General features: G+C 48.0%; 1 protein-coding gene across 4 annotated transcripts in view; it reads right to left on the reverse strand.

Moving 5' to 3' along the window:
* SLC6A4 (solute carrier family 6 member 4) overlaps nt 1-22,787 on the reverse strand; it is a 42,468-nt gene extending 19,681 nt beyond the window's left edge. For 3 of the 4 annotated variants that reach the window (XM_036340860.1, XM_036340859.1, XM_036340857.1), the window contains exons 1-4: nt 22,649-22,787; nt 3,950-4,402; nt 1,689-1,823; nt 1,018-1,237 (exon numbers count right to left, since the gene is read on the reverse strand). In XM_036340860.1, the coding sequence (XP_036196753.1) occupies nt 1,018-1,237; nt 1,689-1,823; nt 3,950-4,292 (698 nt within the window). In that variant the 5' untranslated portion in view covers nt 4,293-4,402; nt 22,649-22,787. The remainder of the gene's footprint in view (nt 1-1,017; nt 1,238-1,688; nt 1,824-3,949; nt 4,403-22,648) is intronic. The other variant, XM_036340861.1, reaches the window with a different exon arrangement.
* Between the last annotated feature and the right edge of the window lie 1,483 nt (nt 22,788-24,270).

The raw sequence follows: 24,270 nt of genomic DNA on the forward strand, positions 1-24,270 counted from the left end.
CCCAGCAGAGGGCATTCAGGAGGCAGCTGATGGATGTTGATATTTCTCTTTCATCAATATTTCTATCCCTCCCTCTCCTTTCTTCTCTTTCTAAAAATCTAAAAAAATCAATAAAAAAAATATTTTTTAAGCTAAAAGGTCTCACAAAAAGAGAGAGAGAGAGAGAGAGAGAGAGAGAGAGAGAGAGAGAGAGACGACACGGACACTGCATTGCAAGCACCAAGTGGTCACTAAGCCTCAGCAAGCGCTGGGGTTGGCCCTGGCCAGTGTTCCCAGTGGTTAGAGCGTTGGCCCACACACCAAAGGGTTTCCCAGTCAAGGGCACGCACCTGGGTTGCAGGTTTGACTCTCAGCCCCCGTTAGGGCGCATGCAGGAGGCAACTAACCCATGTGTCTCTCTCACATCGATATTTCTCTCTCCCCTCTCCCTTCCATTCTCTCTAAAAAATCAATGGGAAAAATATCCTGGGGCAAGGATTAAAAAAAAAAAAAAGAGCTGGGATTGGCTCTGCCCACCAGGAAGGAGGGACTAGCACATTCTTCAGGCAACCAACCCTGAGAGACGCGCTCAGCCCAAAGGCAGCCTCCCAGGCCGTCGCCCGGAATCCCAGCCTTACAGAATACTCCCTACTCCAGGCATCCAGGCATCTTCCTCCAGGGGGTAGGTCCCCCTTACACAGTGAACACATGAGACCAGGAACTGTGTGAATAGTTTCAAAGTGTCAGAGGCTGGGCTCCCCTGACACCGGCTGAGAGGAGGGCCCAGGAAGAAGGGCGGTTTTGAAGCGGGGAGTCGTTTTGGAACATGAAGGTAGGGATCGTCCTGGGCACGCTGGAGCCACCGGGCACGGCACATCGGAAAAGGCCAGATGGCACAGCGGGCCAGGTTATGGAGTTGGGGGACTCCAGATCTGGACTGAGGGAGGCCACCCCTGCCCGGGCCTCCCTTCACAGAAGCCAGGCCGCAGGGCTGTGGCCTGCCCTCCACAGACCGCGCCGTCACTTGCAGGCACTCACGTGTAGAATTCCTCCGCGGGGGACGTGGAGTGGAGTGTCCAGGTGATGTTGTCCTCTGAGAAGTAGTTGGTGCAGTTGCCGGTGTTCCAGGAGTTCTTGCAGCTGGTCCAGGGCAGCTGGTCGGTGAAGGAGGAGATGAGGTAGTAGAGTGCCCAGGCCATGATGGTGTTGTAGTAGGAGGCGATGTAAAAGGCAATGATGCAGATGGCGTAACCGATCCCTGGGACAGAGGGGGAGGGAGGCCAGTGTAAGAGGCAGCCCCACTGTGAAAGGCTGAAACAGGGCATCGAGGGCACTGCATGGGGGGAGGGGGGGTGGCGCAGAGGCTGGGAGGAGGGGGCTGCCACTCATCTCATTCCCCAAAGACTCAGGAGGTGGTGGGAGCGGCACTGTGGTAAAGGACGTATATGTATGTGCAAGGTTACATGTCTCCGAACATGTGTGTGTGCTGTGAAAGCTTTAGCATGTTTTCTATGTCGTGTACATTGTCATTTATTCTGTTTCCCTTTAACCATCTCATACCACCCGAGCAGTCAAAAGCTTAGCTACTCTACTCCAGTTTCCTGCCAGGGTGACCGAAGGCTTCACTGCTTCCAGAGGCCCCCCGCTGGCCCCCACTGACGGAGAACACCACTTCCTGGGAACACCCGCCCCCTCAGCCTCTCCGTTACCTTTGAAAATCGGGCAGATTTTCCTCCATATTGAAATGCATCCGTTTCGGTGGTACTGGCCCAGCGCGAGCTCCATGTAGAAGAGCGGGATCCCCCCAAAAATGGCCATGATGGTGTAAGGGAGGAGGAATGCTCCTGAGGCAGATGAAAGAGTATTTTACGCTCTGCCCAGCTCGGTGCCAGGATGGCGCCACTGACCTGGACACCAGGGGCCACGCCCAGAATCGCAGAGCCAGCGGGTGCTCCAGCGTCACGAAGCTACCTTACGCTGAGCGACCTCACACGGCTCACTCTCTGAGTGTTTCCTCCCCTAGAAAGCCACAGGGCTGAGAGCCACCCATCAGAATCACTTAAAAACACCCACCCACCCAGAATTCCTCAAGCAGAAGCTCCAGGTATGGGCGTAACAACAACAAAAAACTGTCAGCTCCACAGGTGATTCTGATGTAGCCAGTACAGGAAGCAGCGTCTGGGACCCTTGGGACAGACCTCCTGGGACAGCCTGTGGAAGAGCTGAGATGATCTGTGAGTCACCAAATTCGTTTCTTTGTTCATCCATATCACCCCTGACTCCAGACTCTTGATTATTGACATTTAGCTATTTTCCATCATTCCACTGAGTTTTGGGCCGGAATGCTCCCTCCTGAGCCACTTTGGCAGGTGGGCCCGAGAAGGGCAGTTGGTCATGGACTGAGAGGGCGGGGCTGCTGCACTTCTGGCTCTGGTGGCGGAGGCAGAGTGTGGAAATGCCAGGTGAAGGATGGCCCACCTGCAGCCCCAGGATGGGTCGGCTTGGTTTTCCCAGACAACTTTCCCTCGCATAACGTGCTCTGAACCTAGAAACCTGAAGTTTCCACCTAACTTACAATCACTCTGCGGAAATCTGCATTGAAAATAAGAGCCACATGGTGTTGTCATGGTAGCATCTGTCCATAGGGTTTGCCTATCTGGTTTCACCGTAAGGAATGAGTGTAGGAGAAACGACACTCGTGGCCCAGTCCCTTAAGTAATGCTCTGGCTAAGGGTGAGTCCTCCCAAGCTAGAGGTAAGGGATTCCAACCTCTGCTCTTCCCAGGCAGCGAGTGCTGGCCTCCCCGCTCCCCCCCCCCACGCCCCCTTCCCATTCCCCCCACCCCCTACAGGAACTACCTCTACAGCTGCATGGACCATGGCCCTTAAAGCACCAAAGACAGGCAGCTCTGTGTCAGGCCATGGACACAAATGCGTTACCTCCCAAACCTCATTTTAGTTGCCCTCCCAAATCTGTTGCCAGAGCTCCTGTCAAAATAAACACGGGCTGCTATGACTCCCATCTTTCCTTCTTTTCCTATTCTGAGAGCAAGTCCAGTGTGTCAGCACGGAGGCACCACACCTACCCACTCCTCTCTCTGGGGACCCCATATCTATGCCCATAGTCAGTTATTATTATTTTTTTCATAATCTATAAGTTAACTGCTCTGAGGGCACTGGGAGTAGGAGGCGGAACAAGAACTAGTTCTGGCCTCAAAAATCTAACCCTCTTGTCAGAATACAAGGCACATCCATGCATGGTTGGGGGTTGGCATTAATGTCAGGCGTGGCTGGGTCCAGCTCTGGATCATGCCCAGACTGTACCTTAAGACTCTCGACCTGAGCTGACCCCTTTCTCTGATCTCACACAGGTCCAAAGGCCCAGGAGGGTCTGGACCCTGGAGCTGCCTCCCAATTTTTCCTTCCACAGATCTCCCCTCTCTGGACTCCTCTGAGGAGGAGCAAAGGAGCTCAGCACAGGGCTGCTGGCCTCCCTCACATCTCGCTGAGTGGAGAGTGGAGCTTGGATACACAGGGCTGAGAAAGGGCTCTTCAACGCACGGAGCACTAATAGCCCTGGCTGGTTTGGCTCAGTGGATAGAGCGTCGGCCTTCGGACTGAAGGGTCCCGGGTCCGATTCTGGTCAAGGGCACATGCCCGGGTTGCGGGTTCGATCCCCAGAGGTTGGAATCCCCCAGGGTGTGCAGGAGGCAGCCGATCAATGATCTCTCTCATCACTGATGTTTCTACCTCTCTCTACCTCTCCGAAATCAATAAAAATATATTTTAAAAAAACCAAACAGATGGAGCACCAGTGATGTTGAAATCTGCTGAGGTCAGGCTAGGGAGGTTTAGTCCAATTTCATAACCCGAGAGACTCACACGCTTATCTTTTAGATGAGCTTCTAAGTCTAAGCAGTCAGATCAGTTAAACAAGATGGAAAAGATTGCTCATGGCCCATGATACTGACCCCCTCCATTCTGGTAACAGATGTAGGGAAAGCGCCAGACGTTGCCCAGGTCCACAGCATAGCCAATGACCGACAGGAGGAAATCCATCTTCTTGCCCCAGGTCTCCCGCTCCCCCGAGTGAACCTCAGCCACTAGGGCGGTGGTGGCAGCCGGGATGGAGTGCGGAGTGTCATCTCCTGCACCGGGGCTCGGAACTGCTGAGTACCCGTTGGAGATCTGGCCGGACTCCACCTTATCCCCAGAGGCGGGAACACCCTTCCGTAGAAGTCCATTTTCCTGACAGTCTTCTCCGTTCTTACACACTGACAGCTCCTTCTGGGAATTTAAGGGTGTGGTCTCCATTCTGCTGTCTAGTAGACGATGCTGACGCCCATCCGCGAGGACCTGAACGGAATTCTTGGTGCACGATCTGTGGGGGTCCTCGGAGCTTTATGTCAGTGGGATTGAGAGCTCTGTTGGAGAGGCACACAGAGAAAGAATAGAATTAGGCATTTTTACTTGGCTCTGGTATTAACTCATCATTTTTTGTGTGTGCTTGCTTAATCCCTTCACCTTTTCACCTAGCCCTCAAGCCCCCACCCCTCTAACAACTGTCAGTCTATTCTCTGTATCTATGAGTCTGTTTCTATTTTGTTTGTTAGTTTATTTTGTTCATTAGAGTTCATATAATAGTATAAGTGAGATCATATGGTATTTGTCTTTCTCTGACTGGCTTATTTCACTTAGCACAATACTCTCTGGGTCCTATTGCAAAAGGTAAGATTTCTTTATTTCTTTATGGTTGAGTAGTGTTCCATTGTGTAAATGTATCACAGCTTTTTTTTAACCACTCGTACTGATGGGCACTTGGGCTGTTTCCAGATCTTGGCTATTGTAATAATGCTGCAATGAACATAGCGGTGCATGTATTCTTTCAAATCTGTGTCTTCGGTTTCTCCTAATATATTCCAGAAGTGAAATAGCTGGGCCATAAGGCAGTTCCATTTTTAAATTTTTGAGTTAACTTCATATAGTTTTCCACAATACGGGTACCAGTCTTCGTTCTCACCAACAGTGCACAAGGGTTTCCTTTTCTCCACATCCTCACCAACACGTGTTATTTGTTGATTTGTTGGTGATAGTCATTCTGATAGGTGTGATGAGATGTCATTGTTTTAATTTGCATCTCTCTGATGACTAGTGACATGAAGCATCTTTTCATGTCTACTGGCCATCTGTATGTCCTCTTCGGAGAAGTGTCTATTCAGGACCTTTGCCCATTTCTTAATTTGGTTGTTTGTGTTTTTTGGTGTTGAGTTTTATAAGTTCTTTATAAATTTTGGATACTAACCTCTTATCAGATGTATCATGGTGAATATGTTCTTCCATTCAGTGGGTATCTTTTCATTCTGTTTATGGTGTCTTTTGCTGTGCAAAATTTTTCAGTTTGATATAGTCCTATTTATTTATTTTTCCTTTTGTTTCCCTTGCCCGAGGAGATATATCAGAAAAATATTGCTATGAGAAATGTCTGAGATTTTACTGCCTATGTTTTTTTTCTAGGATTTTTATGGTTTCAAGTCTAACTTTTAAGTATTAAAAGTTAACTTTTTAGTATTTATTTCAAGCCTAACTTTTAAGTAATTCATTTTAAAATTTATTCTTTTATATGCTGTAAGAAGGTGGTCTAGTTTCATTTTTTTTACATGTATCTGTCCAATTTTCCCAACACCATTTATTGAATAGACTGTCTTTACCCCATTGTATGTTTTTGCTTCATTTGTCAAATATTAATTGACCATAAAGGCATGGATTTATTTCTGGGCTTTGTATTCTATTCCATTGATCTGTATATCTATTTTTATTAATATAGCCCTGTAGTATAGTTTGATATACAACTTTGTTCTCCTTTCTCAAGATTGCTGAGGCCATTTGGGGTCTTTCGTGGTTCTATATAAATTTTTGGAATACTTGTTCTACTTCTGCAAGATATGCCATTGGTGTTTTGTTAAGAATTGCATTGAATCTACATTTTGGACATTCTAATGATTTTAATTCTCCCTATCCATGAACACAGTATATGCTTCCACTTATTTGGAGCTTCTTCAATTTCTTTTTTCAGTGTCTTAGAATTTTCTGAGTGCAAGTCTTTTACATCCTTGGTTAAGTTTATTCCTAGGTATTTTTTCAATGCGATTATAAATGGGATTGTTTTCTTAATTTTCCTTTCTGATAATTATTGGTATATAAAAATGCAACATATTTCTATATATTTATTTTGTATCCTGATACTTTACTGAATTTATTTATCAGCTTGAATAGTATTTTTTTTTGTGTGTGTGTGTGTGTGTGTGTGTGTGTGTGTGTGTGTATGGGATCTTTAGGGTTCTCTATATACAGTATCATGTCATCTGCAAATAATGACAGTTTTACTTCTTCCTTCCCAATTTGGATGCTTTTTAGTTTTTCTTCTTGTCTGATTGCTGTGGCTAGGATTTCCAGTACTATGTTGAGGAAGAGTGGTGACAGTGGACATCCCTGTCATGTTCCTAATCTTAAGGGAAACACTTTTAGCTTTTGCCTCTTGAGTGTGATGTTGGCTGGGGGTTTGTTATATATGGCCTTTACTACATTAGGTATGTTTCCTCTATTCCCACTTTGCTGAGAGTTTTTTTTTTTATCATAAATGGGTGCTGCATTTTATCAAATGTTTCTTCTGCATCGATTAATATAATCATGTGACTTTTATCCTTCATTTTGTTTATGTGGTGTATCACATTTATTGATTTGCAGATATTGTACCAACCTTGCATTCCTGGACTAAATCCCACTTGGGCATGGTGTATGATCTTTTTAATGTACTGCTGAATCCAATTTGCTAATATTTTGTTGAAGATTTTAGCCTCTGTATTTATCAGGGATATTAGCCTATAATTTTATTTCTTCGTAGCATTATATCTGGTTTTGGAATTAAGATAATGCCCGCCTCGTAAAATGAGCTTGGGAGTCTTCCCTCCTCTTGAATTTTTTTGATGGTCTGAGAAGGATAGGTGTTAGTTCTTTGAATGTTTGGTAAAATTCACCGGTGAAGCCATCTGATACAGGACTATTGTTTGATGGGAGGTTTTTTGTTTTTTTGTTGTTTTTTTTTTATTACTGCTTTAATTTCACTAGTTGTAATCTGCTTATTCAGATTCACAGTTTATGGCTGTCTCTACTGGGATTGGGTGTATGCAGGAAGAACCAATCTGTGCACTAAGCCTGGCTTTTACCAGCATTGGGCCCAGGGGCAGGTCAGCAAAAGTCCCCAAGGCACTCTGAGATCCGCCTGCCAGCTGCCTGTTAGGCTCAGTCACTGAAAAAGCCTCTGGCAGTACTTGAGTACATGAGATAGGTTCTCAGTGAGTCACCAGGTAGGGGCCAGTGGTGTTCACTGGCCAGATTGATACAGGTTCAAATTTGGTGCCAGTGTTGAGTCTGAGGTCACTCAAGTCTAGCTGCCACCCGCTGAGATCTTTGTTGTGGGGCAGGATCTTAGGGTGTCATCAAGGAGAGGCCACCAGAGTTTATTAGGCCCCAAAAGACCAAGATGTGGCCGTGTGAAGGAAGGGCACTGCACCACTTGGGCATGCGGGTAAAAATGACCCACATCCTAGAGTAGGGGTGGACAACCTTTTTGTGAGTGTGTGCCAAAACCAGCAAAATCTCTGACTCAAAATTCTTCTGCATGCCAACCCTAATTTTTTGAGAACATGTTATACCTACTTGATATCTCTTAAGGTGTACGTATGTGAAGAACCTTGAAGAAATAGTAAAATTAATTTGAGCGACAAAAACACAGTATATGATGATGAAAAATACATTTATTTTTTAATGTATACATGTACACTGATAGTCCAACAGAAAACTGTATGACTCCCTTTGATATTATCAGTGGGACTTTTGCTGCTGCATCACTGATGACAGAGATTTTACATCAGGTTTATATTTCCTGACCTTCAGAGATATGCACGAACTACTACTTTCATCCGTCAGGCTACTCCTATTACGAGACTTAACAAAATTCATCACTGAGAACAAAGATTCACAAGCGTATGTGGATGAAAACATGGAGAGTGACACTGTTGCAAAGTTTTTTAAACAGAAAAAATTTTCTGGAATGGCATTCTGAGTCCTCAGTAGTTCGTTTTTGACACTTCTCTCTGGTACTCCTGTCTGTAATCGCTTTTTTTCAATATTTTCCAAGTCAACTCTGAGGTCAATAAATTTCTGCTTCCAAATTGAGCTACTCTGAAATTCAATCAACTGCATTTCAAAGTCAGCCATGTCTATCCATGAAAACATTTGTAAGTTTAGTTCCTCCAGTTTCATGCTGTCTGGAAACCTCATAAATTTTGCTGTCTCTTCCAGTTCTCTGAATTTCACAAATCTTGAGAAGAACTGCTCAATAGTTGACTCAATAATGTTTAAAAACAACTTTTGAAGGCTTTGACAGTCTGTTCTGTCATCTTTTGGGAGGTCTTTGATGTACCTCTTGAGGTTTGGGAAATATCTAAATCTCTCACCATCCACATCCCTCTTGAAGACTTCCAGTTTCTTTTCAAAAGCCTTTATGTAACCAAACATAACATCAAGTGTCTTGCCAGTTCCTTGTAATTTAACATTTAAGTCATTCAAATGTTCACAAAAATCTGCAAAGAACATCAGTTTAGCAACCCACGTGGTGTCAGACAATTCTTGGTAAGAAACATGTTGGTTATTCAAGAAGAGCGTTATCTCGTTTAGGCATTCAACGAATCGTTTCAGAACCAAATCTCAGCTAAGCCATCGAACATTGTTGTACATTTTCAGTCCTTTATACACAGATTCTACCTCATTCAGTAAAACTTGAAATTGTTTTTTATTTAAAGCCTGAGCAGAAATGTAATTAACAACTTTGGTAACTGTTTGTATCACTTCCTGCAGTTCCTTGAGGCCAGCTTTTGCACATAAAGCCTCATGTATGATGCAATGAAAACCTATCAGTGTATGACCAACTTCTTTCGCAAACAGATTTACAAAACCTGCTTTCTCACCAGCCATACAAGGAGCACCATGAGAGGTGACGGACACCACTTTTGAAATGTCAATTTGTTGAGGAGAGAATTTGTTCATAACTGCTTTACATAATTCAGCCTGAGTGTACATAGAGGTAGTACACTCAGGTAGAGTTAGAAGGGCAACCATCTCTTCACATATTTCATCACCTTTACAAAGTCGAGAAAAAATGGCCAGCCTAGATGACAATGTAATGTCTTTCATCAATACAAATAGAAAAAAATTGACATGAAGACAAATCTTTTGTTAATTGTTCAGCAGTATTACTCACCAACTTAAGTATCCTATCCTTAAGTGTTCTCCTGCTCACAGACAAATGTGCTGAATAATCTTTTCTTTTTCTGAGAGAGTTTTGCGTGCCAGCAAAAGTTACTGGCGTGCCATGTTTGGCACGTGTGCCAGGGGTTGCCCACCCCTGTCCTAGAGCCATACAACTTAGTCTGATTCAGACTCTTCCAAGAGCCAGATCTCAGCAGGGTAGAACTACTGGGAGTCAACAGGATAGGGCTAGTGTATCTCCCATAGGGGGATGTACCAGTCAGGCTTGGGAGAAGGTGGAAAGTGGGGGGACTGGCTTCTGCCCCAGAACCATACAACTGAATTTGTCCTGGATTCTTCCCAGAGCTCCTAAGGAGCTTGAGTTTGGCAGGGTGGGGCCACCAGGAATCAGGGAGGGTGGGGCTGGGGAGCCTGGAGAGTGGGCCTACTTGATCTCCTGTGACGGGGAGGCACCAATCAGTTTCATGAGAAAGTGGGGGGAATGGCTTCTACCCAAAGCTATACAACTCAGTCACTGACAGCCCCTGAGTCTGCCTAGACCTCTACACCCTGCCCCAGGTAGCTGACTCCGCAGGAGGGTGCAAGCTCTGCAGTGTGGGGCTACAGGAAGTCCATAGGGTGAGGATATTGCACTCCCCCAAGCTGATGCCAGATGGAGAGGAGTGCTCTACCCAAGAAAAATGGTGTCTGTGGTGTGGGAGAGGACTCAGGACAGGGATCCTGCAGTTGCCCCTTTAGCTCTCTCCCCAGAGCCACAAGCCCCAGTTGCTTCTCACATGACCATAGTCTGCTCCACCCTCCCTCCACTAGAGCTCAGGGTGAGTGGCTGTGGATGCTATTTTATGTGTTGACCCTTTAAGAGGGCACCTGTATCTCTGGCAGATTACCATCATTCCTGGCAGTTCAGCTCCTCCCTGTATGTCCTTGGATCCCCCCAAGCCACTGTCCCAGTGCCGTAACTCAGAGGAAGCAGGACCATGGAAGTTCGTGAGCTGGCCCTTTAAGAGAAACTGCCTGGGACTCCAGCAGCCTCCATATCACTCAGCACAATCCCTGCTGGTTTTTATAGCCCAAAGTTATAGGGGTTCTTCCCCGCTCCCCCCGAAAGTTCACACATTGCCCCCCGAAAGTTCACCAACACTGGAACCCAGCTCTGGAAACCTGGGCTGGGGGGCTGGTGTGGGGCTGGGACCCCTCACTCCACATGCGATGCCTCCGTGGCCTACTCCACTGCTATCTTGGACCCACTCATCATGCATCTTAAACGACACTAGTTAGTGGGAGGCAGAGAGTACTGCATTCACCTACGCTGCCATCTTGGTTCTCTGACCTCCTTAAATTCATTTTTTCAGAGAGCGATGATATGTCAATTTATTTATTTTATTTTTTTAAATATATAGCTACATTCAACTTGAACTTGGCAGTCCCTGGCTGTGTTGTTTGAAGAAGGCCTTGGCACTCCTCTTTGGCCTATATCAACAACACTCTTTCCACATTAAACACTGAAGACCTGGAAGAACAGATGGCAGAGATAAAGAGCTTACGAAGTGCCACCAGATGGCACTCAGTGACAGAGCTGCCCCTGACGAAGGCCACCCCCTTGCCTGATCTTTCTTTCTCTACCTTCATAATTTTACTCAAAATTTTCTTCTTCCTATCTTTCTACCACAGCTTTCCTATAATTTAAATTGAAGCTCAAAAAGCAAAGCATCACCCAACCTGTCTCCGGCATGTCCACCAGGGTCAATGGAAGGGGAACGTCACCCATCTCTGAGGATACAGTACAGGGGAATAGTACAGCCATACTAGTAACTCTTCGCCTTCCTGCCACAGGCCTCAAGTGATTTGTTCTAGATTTCATTGACTTTCCCCCTCAGGGCACTCTGCAGGGAAGTTGGAAAATGTGTGTGTTGGTGAACTTTTTGGGGGGCATTGTGTGTTCATTAGGTCCTCAGGGGCTCAGCCCTCAAGGCATCTGATCTTGATTTCTTGGCAACTGTCATGAACAGCTCCTACAAGAAGAGACACCATTTTCTATTTTTGTCCTGAGCATTACAATTGTCTTATTTCCTGAAATATCCCCAGCACTTAAAAATAAAAATTATCAGCAGGTTGAAATGACCCAAGTTGTAAGGGGACATATTAAGAGCCTCCCCCAGCCGACTCATGGCCTCAGGTTGTCTCTCCCCAGAGGTTGGCCTCTGTCCACCCAGCTCTGCTTTCTGGGGCTCTCCTCTTGTGCTCCCACCCCTGGTCACAGAATCTGCGGTGTAAACACATAAGTTACAGCCACTTGAAACCACCAAATTGGTAGAGGTACACACGTCTTCTCCAAATCACTGCTAGGCCTCTCCCAGTGAGAAGGAATCCCCTCCCCATTAATCATCAGGTCGGCCAGGAGTAGATGGCCTGGCCTGCGCCCCCTTCTTCTGCAGGATGCTGCATCCCGACTCCTTCCCCACGTGCCTGATTCTGCAGAGCCCTGACCACCTTTTTCTACAGCTTTTTCTACGGAGATCAGCAGACAACAAGGATTGAGAGCACGCTGGCTGGCCCAGGAATATAGAAGTAAGAGTGCTTAAGGTTGGCTTCCAAGAATGCTCTCTTGAAAGCTTTCTTTTTTAAAAAGATATTTTTATCCTGCGAGGTAGAGAGATTGCAAAGGAGGTCAATATTACAGCTGTGACCTCCGCCAGACAAGCTTTGAGTCTCTCCACGGCCACAAAAAGCCCCAGGAGCCTTCCTTTGCACCTTGAATGTATGCATTGTCCCTGGCTGAGCAGGGACAGACCACGGGTGGTGTCACGGAACTCAGCTTCCTGGTGGGATGAGAGCTTGATCTGCAGGAGCTTCGTCCCCTACGTCTCCACACACGCGGGGCAGTGCTGTGGTGCAGCTGAGGTGCTGACAGTTGACTTCCTGGTTACACTCCTTCCTCTCAAGTCCAGGGGGTGGGCTAAGTCACCCTACCGCTTCCCTAGTAAGAAGGATTGTTTCTATTTAAACTTGTGATCAAATCTCCATTCTTCTTTCCACAACAAACCCTGTATCCATAGCCAGGGGAACCAGTATCTGAACAAGCATGTAGTTACACTCATGGTGATTAGTCACGGAACCTCCTGGTTCTTTGGAAATGCCTGTCCCCTGTTCCTACATGTCTGTTGGACACACATCAGAACATTCTAAGCAGAAACACTACAGAAATGTTGGACTCTGACTTCACGTGTCGAGGTCAAAGTGAGTTCATTTCTCAGGACGCTCAGTTTCCATTTCAAAAACAAAATAAAACCACCATGAATTATGGGTGTACCGTGGACACAGGTGACGTACAGGTCATATACCAGCCAAGCGGCAATTTGCATTCTCTCTTCAGAGGGAGTCTAAAGGTCCTAAGACACCTACCAAGGTTGATAGGAATTACGGAGCTCAGGCACCAACGAACATGGTAAACACCAAGCCTGGCCCTCTACCACACATCAACCCTAATTCGTCAGTGATGCGCGGTGTGCCTGCTCTGTGCTGGGATCTTGGAGATGAGGCAGGCACAGTCCTGCCTTCGTGGTGCTCACGGTAAAAGCCAAAATCTGACGGGTGGGAAAAAGAACAGGATGAGGAGGGAGAGGCTGGTGCTGCTTTTAGCGCTAATGGACCTCCCACTGTAGACCTGATGTGGCACGTTCAAATACCTCACATTTCTGGCCTCAGATTTTACAAGTCTTCCTTTTGTTGCTATTGCACAGCTTCTGTCATAGGGCCCTAAGTTTTTTTTAATCCTCATTCAAGGATATGTTTACTGATTTTAGATAAAGAAGAGGGGAGAGAGAGAGAGAGAGAGACTTCAATCAGTTGCCTCCTGTATGTGCACCGACCAGGGATCGAACCCAAAACCTGAGTATGTGCCCTAACCAGGAACCGAACCCGTGACCCTTCAGTGCACTGGCCGAGGCTCCAACCAACTGAGCAAGCCACCCGGCCAGGACAGGACCCTGAATTTAAGTTGATTCTGGCTCACAAGCTCCACAGTGTAAGAAGGGGGGTAGTATTTGTTGAAGGGACGTTTTTCTTTTTTGATTGATATCTGCTGCTTTATTTAACTTTTCACTGTAAAGACAAGACCAAAATCAAAACCTCTGAACTTAAACTTTTCAACCTGAAAGAATCCAATAATAGCTGTAATTCTACAGTAGCTTCAATAAAGCAAATGCTATTCTTATGAGTACTGATGGATTATGCTGAAACAAAATAAAATGTGAATATCTGATCCTGGTCTGAGTTCTTTGAGGTGTGAGCCACAGGGACTCCTGGCTTGCCTTTCCAAACATAAAGGAAGAGACTTCTTGATATGTGTGGAGAGAGGAGAGAAGATCTGCTTGTTATTTGGGTGTAAGGGGTAGAAATGAATTCCACAGTCATAGCCATCTCCTTATCCAAATAATTCCTTGAGATTCGATAGTTTAAACTTTTGGAGAGGAATTAAAATCCCCAGGGCCATCTGGGCCAGTTACCACGAGAAAGGAGAAGGGTCTCGGTCCAGAACTTTCTCTGCCTGGAAGAAGAGAGCTTGGAGCTCCTCTCCTCACAGAGTGTAAAATCTAGAGGATTAGCCATTGGCGGTGGGGTTGTGACCACTCCAGGGGCCAAAAGTACAATGGATCGTTCATTTTGTCTTTGGTGAAAAGAAGTGGATTTGGCTTAGATAGGCATGCATGGCCCTCCTCCAGTGAACACGAACAAACTAACCCAGACTAACCAGTTCCTGTGTCCACCACCACAGCTCTCCTGTCTCACACATCCGCACTGGCGATGTGACTTTGGCAAGGTCGCTTACCCTCTCTGAGCTTCCATTGCCTCATGCATAAAACAGGCCTCATGGATGGGAACAGATCGGTTGTGGGAATTAAATAAAGGTAAGACAAATTCTTAACTCATATGGATGATCACTATGCCACCACCCATATGAAACCCATTCTGCTTTTCTACTTCACACCCCAGCCAGAGAAACTGAGGCCCGTAGGGTTAACCGATTCATAGTCCAGAGCAGCCGTCGCCAACAGGTGGTCCGCGGACCACTGGTGGTCCGTGAGGTCCGAAAGGTTGGCGACCGCTGGTCCAGAGCACAACCAGTGGGCAGTGTGAGTCAGAAGCTGGCTTCCATCCCCTTCCATGGGCCCTCACTGGCTCCTGCCTGCTCCTCTCAATCACTGGCTGGAGTCATCGGGAAACTTGTCAACAGCAGATTTCTGGGCCACTCTCCCGGAGATTTTAATTCAAGACATCTGTGTGGGTGCTGAATCTTAAGCACTCCGGGGTACCAGGGCCAGGTGGGCCCCAGGCATGCCCAGGGCATCTCACCCCACACCTTGGCTCCCTCTAATTACCCAGCATCCTCCAAGGCCTGGCTTAAGTTCCTATCCACCCGCTCCGTGAAGCTTCCTCTCACCACCCTGCCCAAGATAATCTCTCTCTGCTCCATCATTCATTGTTGATTATCATGTCTCATTAGTTTTTTGTTTTGTTTAATATATATTGGCTTTGCAGTCCCCCGGAAGCAGGGCCCGTGGCTTATAGACCTCTGTGCTGGATACTTGCTAACCCGTGTGTGCACTGCACAGCCCCGAGCGTCTATTTTGGATTTTCTGGGCACAGGGCCCTGGGAACCACAGCTGCCATGCCGGCAGCTTGGAGCCTCAGTGAGACACTCCTCTTCCTTCCCCAGGGTCTCTTTCTCAGGGTCCTGCCCCTCCTGTTCTCACCATCGGAGGGTCTGTCGTGCATCTTGAGGGCAGAGGGAAGACTGTCACCAAAACAAAACATTTAACGGACTGCTCTGGCCAGTGTTGCTAAATGTTTAGAGTGTTGGCCCAAGCACTAAAGGGTCAGGGGTTGGATTCCCAGTCAAGGGCACGTACCTGAGTTGCAAGTTCAATCCCCCTGTCCTGATTGGGGTGCGTGCAGCAGGCAACCAATTTATGTATAAGTGTGTGTGTGTGTGTGTGTGTGTGTGTGTGTGTGTATGTGTGTGTGTCTCCCCTCCCTCCTCCTCCCACTTACTCTAAAAATCTATGGAAAAATATCCTCATGCCCAGCCAGTGTGGTGCAGTGGTTGACTTATGAACCAGGAGATTACGGTTTGATTCCTGGTCAGGGCACATGCCCAGGTTGTGGGCTCAATCCCCAGTGGGGGGTGTGCAGGAGGCAGCCTATCAGTGATTCTCTCTCATCATTGATGTTTCTTTCTCTCCCTCTCTGAAATCATTTATATATATATATATATATATATATATATATATATCCTCAGATGAGGATTAACAAAAAAATAAAATAACTCCTAACTGGTTTCATTGTCACCACTATCCCTTTTGTAGTAGGTGACAATGCTGTGTTCTATAGTGTGCATTTTAGAGTCTTCGTATTTTCATGGTTAAACTGGGTGGCAAACCTATGACACGCATGTCAGAGGTGACACGCGAACTCATTTTTTGGGTTGATTTTTCTTTGTTAAATGGCATTTAAATATATACAATAAATATAAAAAATATAAGTCTTTGTGTTACTATGGTTGCAAATATCAAAAAATTTCCATATGTGACACGGCACCAGAGTTAAGCTAGGGTTTTTCAAAACGCTGGCACGCCGAGCTCAGAAGGTCCGCCGTCACTGCACTAGGACTTTGTAAGCTAGCTAGGAGGCTAGCCACCGTCGGCAACATTTATGTCTGTCAATGGGCTAAGAATACCTTCCAAGTTCTAAATAAGCAACTCGTGAATAAGCATTCGGAACACAGGCTGTTGATGGGTGTGCCCACGGCACTTATTTCAAAGTCCACAAGGCACAACCTGTGCTCTCTTTTAATCCAGAACATGTCAGACTTTTCCAGTCCACAGTCCATTAAAATGTTTTTTCGTTAATCCTCACCCAAGGATATTTTTTCCATTGATGTTTTAGAGGGAGTGGAAGGGAGGAAAGAAGGGAGAGGGGGGAGAGAGAGAGAGGGAGAAACATCAATGTGAGGGAGACACATCAATTGGTTGCCTCCCACATGCACCCCGACTAGGGCCAGGGATGGAACCGGCAACCCAAGTGCAAGCTCTTGACCAGGAACCCTTCAGGGTGCAGGCCGATGCTCTAACCCAGGGGTGGGCAAACTTTTAGACTCGAGGGCCACAATGGGTTCTTAAACTGGACCGGAGGGCCGGAACAAAAGCATGGATGGAGTGTTTGTGTGAACTAATATAAATTCAAAGTAAACATCATTACATAAAAGGGTACGGTCCTTTTTTTTTTTTTAGTTTTATTCATTTCAAATGGGCCGGATTTGGCCCGCGGGGCTGTAGTTTGCCCACGGCTGCACCCCTCAGCTATCGGCAAGGGCAGGAGTTATTTATTTTAATGTTTTCTGCTTCTTGAGGGAAACTTAACCGAAGGACAGAAGGACAAGGAAGTAGATAAACTCTGGTATGGACTCCGTGGACACGTCTTTTCGGCACCTTTAAAGAGCTGTAGAAGCTGAGGACTGGAGTCCCTTATACCCTTAACTTCACAACTGTGTGCAGAAAACAAAACTGCTTGCACTCCGTCACTGCCATATGCCTCAGCGTGGACTAGCCAGGAAAGGGACTTGGGGAAACTCAAGCAGGTGATGTGTTAGATTAAGCAGGATTAGGAGTGTCACTTACACTTTATAAACACTCCTTTATTGTTGTTATAATGCAATTTATGCAATAAATAGCCATCGAGATGAAACAAAAGCAGGAGCGTTTTCAAACACAGATTTTCTTGTCCTTAATATAGGTGTATTACTAAGAGGACTCTTGTGTGAGACAAACAGGAGTAGCCCCACAGAGGGAGCCAAGAGGGGGAGAGGAGGGAGGAGAGAGAAGAAAGCCAGCCCCAGGGAAAGTGTGTTGTGCAATGAGGGTGGAGTTCCTTGTGACAGCTGAGCTAGGCGGGAGAGAGCAGGGGAGCAGGAAGGGCTCTGAGGTGAAATTAAATAAAATGAGAGTGGGAAGAGGAGCGGGGAGGGGGAACTGGGCCCGCTTCTCCGGGTGGAAGAGCAAAGCTGGGGACGAGATGGGGTCAGGCAGCAGAGTGAAGAGGGAGGACAGAGGCCACGTGCGGACACCTCTTCAGCCACCAGCTGTTTGTGATTTGGGTCTTGTTGCTTGAGTTGAAAGTGCCTGTATGCTTGGGGCAAGAAGTCCTAAAACGTGCTTTACAAGGAGTCACACACACAGTTTGGAGACACTCGTGAAAAGTCAGTTCACGATGGCCCAGTACTGATCTAGTTCTCAGATGCACCGGGAATAGCTGAAGTATGGTAGCAACCATCTCAGGTAGAAACTGTAGTTTAACTCTAACCCTGCTGTTTGGTTTAACAATAGAAAAGTTATTTTGATTTTCTGAATTGTATATACATCATCCCATTCGATTGAATGACTATCCCATTGATTGTTATCTTACTGGTTTTAGAAAGCACATTCTTCTGGACCCGGGAAACAGGACAGCACAATTATCCTAAATTGTTTTAGTGGCCACAGGTAATGCGTTCCAGTTGACTCAGTGGTCCCAAGACCAGGACAGCACAATTACTCTAAATTGCCTCGATGGCTCTAGATAATGAATTCCTGGCAACTCAGTGGTCTCGAGACCTGAGGGCTCTAGATAATGTGTTCCTGTCAACCCAGCAGTCCCAGATAATGTGTTTCTATCAACTCGGTGACCCAAAACTGTAATTAACATGCTAAATTCTGCTTCTGTAAACTGCTTTTTTGCGAACCAGGTTCCTCATTCCAAACCCTGGGATGTAATCAATACTTTTGTGATTTTTGCCTATATAAACCTGGTTTTTCGACTATCTTGTTACTGTGAGATTTGGGGAATGGCCCCTCATAGTCCCAGATTGCATTAAATGTGCCTCTTTAATTAGACTTCTTGAGGCATCCTTCTGTGATTTGCGGAGCACATTACAACAAGGGTTCCCAGTCTCTCGGAGATTCCAGCCTCAAAAAGTCACCCTCAAAGCTAAAAAGGACCTCGCTGAAAGAGTGTGTGTGTGTGTGGGGGGGGGGGGGGGGGGGGGGGGACTTGAATATGGGCTGTATATTTGATAGTGATATTTTATCAACGTTAAGTTTCCCAAATGTGATAACAATGGGGCTGTGATGTAGGAGAATGCCCTTGTTCTTAGGAAACATGGGCTGATGTATTCAGCGGCCAGTATTTAGATGTCTGCAAATTCTCAAAAGTTCAATGCAAAAATTATAGACATATGTAAATTGTATAATTATTATATTGTGTCTTATACTCTATGCAACGTATCCAAATCTCTATACATTACATATGCAAGAGTTGGGTACATGTGTAAAATTACAGTACACACACAAGTGTGACTAAATGCGAACAACTCGTGAGTCTGGGTTCATCGGACCATTTTTCTGCCTTTTTAGTTGCAATTTTTCAAAATTAAAAATTCGGGGGAGAAAACTAATTCTAGTCCTCAGAGGAGCTGGAAACCTCCCTGCTGCCCATGGTGTGCCCAGAATAGCCTATCTCCTCTCTCCCCGGCCCCTTCCCTCCGCCTTCCTCCCTGCCCGCTCCTTTCCTCTGAGACCAGGGAAAGAGCCAGCTGACTAGATTAGCATTTAAAAACAACACACCCCAGGGAGAGAAAAGAGCAGAGTGCAGGAGCCTCAGGTTCCAGGCCTGGCGGTGTCTTCAAGCTGGCGGAGCTTGAGCAGATCCCCTCCCAGGCCCTGCCAGCTCTGCCCCTCCCTAACTCAAGGAAGCCTCTTAGAGCCAAAGAGCCCGTGTATTCTATTTTCATTCAGCAGCTCAGTATCAAAGGAAGCAGACCAGTCTTTTTTTCTTGACTACCCAGAAAGGCCACACAAAAACACAAGAGGGCAAAGGCCACCGCTTTGCTCCCTCCTACCGAGCCCACCACCAGCCCTCCCTGCCCCCCCGCCGCCCCCCACCCTGGATCCTTCCAGAGCAGCAATTGGCTCTCTGGGATTTGCCACTTGGTCCTGTCCCAACCCCATTCTCACCTCTTCCCTCCCTACGTCACATGATGACATGAAGAACTGGGCCTCAGGAGACCTTCCCCATGCCATCTGCCACCTGTCAGTGCCTGGCGACCCTGGTCACTGAGCTGGCCCTGGGATGGCACCTCCATGTCTCCAGCACATGGTTTAAATACCCACTAACAAGTCTCCTTGGTCCAGGGTTGGGGGGGGGGGGGCAGTGAGAGGGCTGTTGCCAGGTTCCAGGGGAGCCAAAGGAAAGAAGAAAATAAGGCAGTCAGACCTGCTTTATCTCTACTCGTTTTGTCACCATAACAGACCCAGGGCTGGGAAAACACTTGGTTTAAAAGCATGTTGTTGACCTTCTGTAAATGAGCATTCATCTTCCCGGTCAGTGGGAGCTGACAAAGGTCAGCTGGAGGGACGCCCCCTTCCCAGGAACGTGACTCAGAGGTCATTTCTGAATGTGGACTCAGGTCAGAAGGATGAGCTCTGCCTAGAAATCAGGGGTCTGTGTCTGCCGATCCTGGGTCTTGGGCCCGCCTAGAACAGCAGCTCACCCCTCCGCCCAGGGAAAATCATTCCTTTTAAAGGTTAGTCCCATCTGCTTCCACCTGAACAGATGACGACTTGCTTTCCTTACGGTGCTATTTTGTCCAGTTAATCCCAGAAACTGGCAAGTACCCTTGTCCAGGATCAGGCTGGCAGCACCCGGACCCACAGGAGCAGATCAGTCAGCATCCGTTGCCCCAGGGATGAAGAAACGGGGCGTTTTTCACTCCACACCCCAGCCTGTTCTGTGCACAAACCTCAGTGACTGGGAAGAAGACCACTCAGCCCAAACCAGCTTTGCCCGGAGGCTGTTTCTACTACACCACACCCTGGGCCTCTTGCACGGGGGAGTCAGGAAGTCAGGGAGCTCGGGCCTGCTGATCGGACATGTTTGAGGTGCAGAACCTGACCTGTGTGTGTAAGAGTGTGCAAAGCCTCTGTCTTAGAGTGAAAGCCAGGAGGCCCCCCCAGAGGACCCTGATTTGATGGTGGCATCTGGGCAGAGTCCTGCCCTCGGGCATTTTGCTGCATCATTTCAACTTGTGTCTGCTTAAAGCAGAAAGGCCAGGGTCTCAGCCACAGCATGAGTGGAAGAGACTTAGCCATCATGTTATGCAGGACCCCCTCCTGCCCTCACTTAGCGCTAAAGCCCGAGAGACCCAAAGGGACTGATACTCTGGCCTGGAATAACAACGGTTCAAGGTAATTTCTGAAAGTGACAGACAAATGACTGCATTTTCCCTTTGGCCATCCAGGCATCTTAGTTAAAAAGAAAGTCAAGTCATGACTATATCTTGTTGATTCATGAAGCGTAAACTTAATAAACTGTTGATTCATTAAAATTACGCTTCTTCAGGCAGCCCTGCCATTGTTCTCTCAAGTCATGCCATTCAATGAGTATAAAGAAGGAACGGCCACTTCCTGGCTTAATTTCTGGGATTACCTGTGTTTCTCTTTGGAGCAGTGGTTCTCAACCTTCTGGCCCTTTAAATACAGTTCCTCATGTTGTGACCCAACCATAAAATTATTTTCGTTGCTACTTCATAACTGTCATGTTGCTACTGTTATGAATCGTCATGTAAATATCTGATATGCAGGATGGTCTTCGGCGACCCCTGTGAAAGGGTCGTTCGACCGCCAAAGGGGTCGCGACCCACAGGTTGAGAACCGCTGCTTTGGAGGGTCATCCATGGTGTTTTGCAAGCCTGCTGTAAGAAACACCCCCCTCCCCCCCACACACACACAAGCACCCCATTGCACTGTCATCTCGCCCATCGGTGAAACTCTTTGACATGCCTCTCCGACTTCTATCAAAATGCTGCGGCAGCTCGACATCCCCCAAAGAGGAATTTCTGAGGCTTTTGTTGATTTCATTAAAACTTCAAAAGATTCCATCCCCACTCCCACCCCACCACTCATCCCTTGGACATGTATTTCTGAAGCAAGGAGGTCGAGAGAGACGGGTTTGAGTATCTGTGCGGGCATCACATCTATGAAATGTCCTCCGTGGATCCTCAGTGTCGAGGGGGCTTTTGATTCATTGTGACACAGTCTCAATCTGCTCTTCTTCGGGTTCAGTACAAACAACAGAAAAACCCATGCCCTAAAAGGCTTGTTTAATTTGCACAAGCCCTCTAAGAGCCTGCCTCTCACCCATGCTGAAAGCAGACACCCCCCCTCCCCCCGGCCCCACACTCCCACACCCCTATACCCTCACACCCCTACCTTGAACCTTTGGGCATCAGTGGCTACACACAAAAGAAAGCGGTGGGAGAAAGAGTCAAAGCTGAGTGTTTCCCTTCACTCCCGGAAACACAAGTACGAATACCGCCCACAGCGACACTCTGGGATAAAACTCACATCCCAATGTTGCTTTCTTAGATGTTTTCCTAGGTAACTAAAAACAAAACCCATTAAATATTTGATCTCGTCTTACTATGGTGAGAGCTAGCAGGCTCATAAATAATCTAATGACCTGGTTCATTTTTTTTTTTTCTGGGCAAAATTGGTCATGAAAATACATACACACAAGCCTTTGTTATGTCTGACTCAGAAATCCTACCCTTCTCAAATTCTGTAGAACCCCCCCTGAAAAAGGAATTCATTAGGCAAAACACCCCGTGCAAAAGGAAATGTGCTCTTTAGCTCCCAAGGGATCTTTCAAAACCAAATCTGAACGTATGCATTGCTCAAGCTCCTGATGGTCTCGCACTTGCGCGGGCCGAAAGAGCTGGCTGGGGTTTGCATTTCACATAAATTCTGAATGGCCTGCGAGATGTCTGAGCGCGCAGCAGCTCTGCCAGGGAAAACAACCCAAGCGCACCGAGACTCGTCCCCCTTAAGTGTCATTCAGAGATTTCTCTAGGTAGTTAGGCATTTGTGTCAACCAGCTCCCTCCCCGCAGAAACGCCTCCGCACGCAGCCCCCTGCACGCGAGGGCAGTTAGTCAAGATCAGACGTGAGCTATGGGGGGAAACTACGGCAACTTTTCCCTGAGCGCAGGATGGCACTGTGCTTAAGACCATCTGTAAAGGGTCTTGCACTGGAACTCGGGGCCCCACGAAGCACACGGGTGCAGACAAAGAAGCCCTCCGGAGTCCTCTCGCCCACGCCACGGTCCCCTCTCCCTGCGGCCGGACTTCGGCCCCGCGCCGCCAGGAGCCCACCGCCCAGGCGCACGCACGCCCTCGCCAGGTGCCTGGCGCGCCGGAGACGCATGAAGTTCTGGAAAGAAGTGTGGGTTAGAAGCAAGAAGGAAAGCGGACCCACCTGCCGGCAGTCCGCGGGGAGACTGGTCCCAGGGCTCGCCGATGCGGGGGACCCTCGCGCCCTCGAGGCACCCGGCGTGGCCGCTGCCTGTGCCGGCGCTGCGCCCGAGCCGCCGTATTTGTACTCCCGGCCCCTCACATGGTCTGATCTCTAGATAGCCGCCGCCAAAGAGCTCTTCAAGAATTTTTGCGTCATGTTGAGCCGCACAAACTTCACGTTTCCTCGGCGGCTGCGGCTCGGCGTTCCTCTTGGGGTGGGGGTGGGGGGCCCTCCTGGGCGCGCTCACCGGGGAGGAGGATGCCGGGGGAGGTAAGTGGGAAGGGGAGGCGGGGGGCCGCGCGCGCGCGCACACACACGCACACACACGCACACACACGCACACACACACACACACACACACACACACACACACACACACACACACACACACACACTCCCTGGGAGGGACGGTGTTCTAGGAAGAGAGAGCGTGAGTCTGGGGCGGTAGGACGCGGAGCGCCAAGAATCCCAACTTTTCCTGCTCATTAACCTTGAGGGGGAGGGAGGCTGCCCCGCTGCCGACAGGTATCGGTCCTCCCCTACCGGCTCATCCCAACATTTTATTTAGGTTTCTGCTGCTCCACGTCCCTTCCTCAGAGCCATCTGTCTGCACCACGGACCCCTCCCCATGACCCCATCCCGAAACCTGCCCCATTCTTCCTCCTCGGGCGCAGCAGCACCTGGCTGCCCGGCGCGCCTGGGCTCCGCAGAGAACCGCGTCCAATTCCCCGCCATCCAGTGCCGCCCTCAGGGCTCGCGGCGAAGGCTGCAGAATGAACGCCCACCGGAAGCCTTCAGTGCAAAGCAGCCACGGAACAGATGTCCAGGGCGGGGCAACGTGGGTTTAGAGCTGCCCGTATGGAAAAGGCTACGATAATTAATAAATAATACGAGAATAAAGTCTGTCGTGTGCTTACAACTGTACACCTACTTTTGCCCCACCCTGTCCATGGGTGTTGAGCTGCAAAAAGATACCTGACTGTGGTGTAGGGAGGGAGGATGAGCTCCTACCGTATTTCAAATATCCAAGGAGGGTTACAGGCGCCTATTGTGTTGAACCACGTGAAAAAATGACTGGGATACTTTTTTTTTTTTAAACAAGTTGAAAAGGGAATTTAATGTCATAGTATCTTTACAGTAATTTTCTTTTCTTTCTGTCTTTTTTACATTTGAAAAGAACACGTTGCAGTACTTGCTTTGGGATGTCCCTGACGCTGAGATGAGAGAGCGAGGGCTGTCCCCACTACCTGTCCCCAGGGGACCGAGCAAAGCAGAAGGCAGACAGGAAACGGCCATGACACGTCTGCAGCCCCTTGTACTTGGAGGGTCAGGACCCAGAAAGCTGAGCTCGCACCCCGCTGGGCTGAGCTGACCAGGCTTTTGGAGGACGCGGTAGGAACAGCTCTCTCCCGGGGTGTGGGCTGTGGGCTGTGCCCGACCTGGGAGGAATGAGCGTGAGGTTTTGGTGCCACCTAGACCTCAAGGTGGCGATTGCAAGGAGCGTGGGGCGCGCTTCAGAGAGCACCGAGGCTGCTCTGATGAGCTGGCTCCCTGGTGTTCAGAGTGGAAGCAAAGCCCGGCGG

This window comes from Myotis myotis, unplaced genomic scaffold (genome assembly GCF_014108235.1).
Source record: "Myotis myotis isolate mMyoMyo1 unplaced genomic scaffold, mMyoMyo1.p scaffold_m19_p_17, whole genome shotgun sequence".
Classification (NCBI taxonomy): domain Eukaryota; kingdom Metazoa; phylum Chordata; class Mammalia; order Chiroptera; family Vespertilionidae; genus Myotis; species Myotis myotis.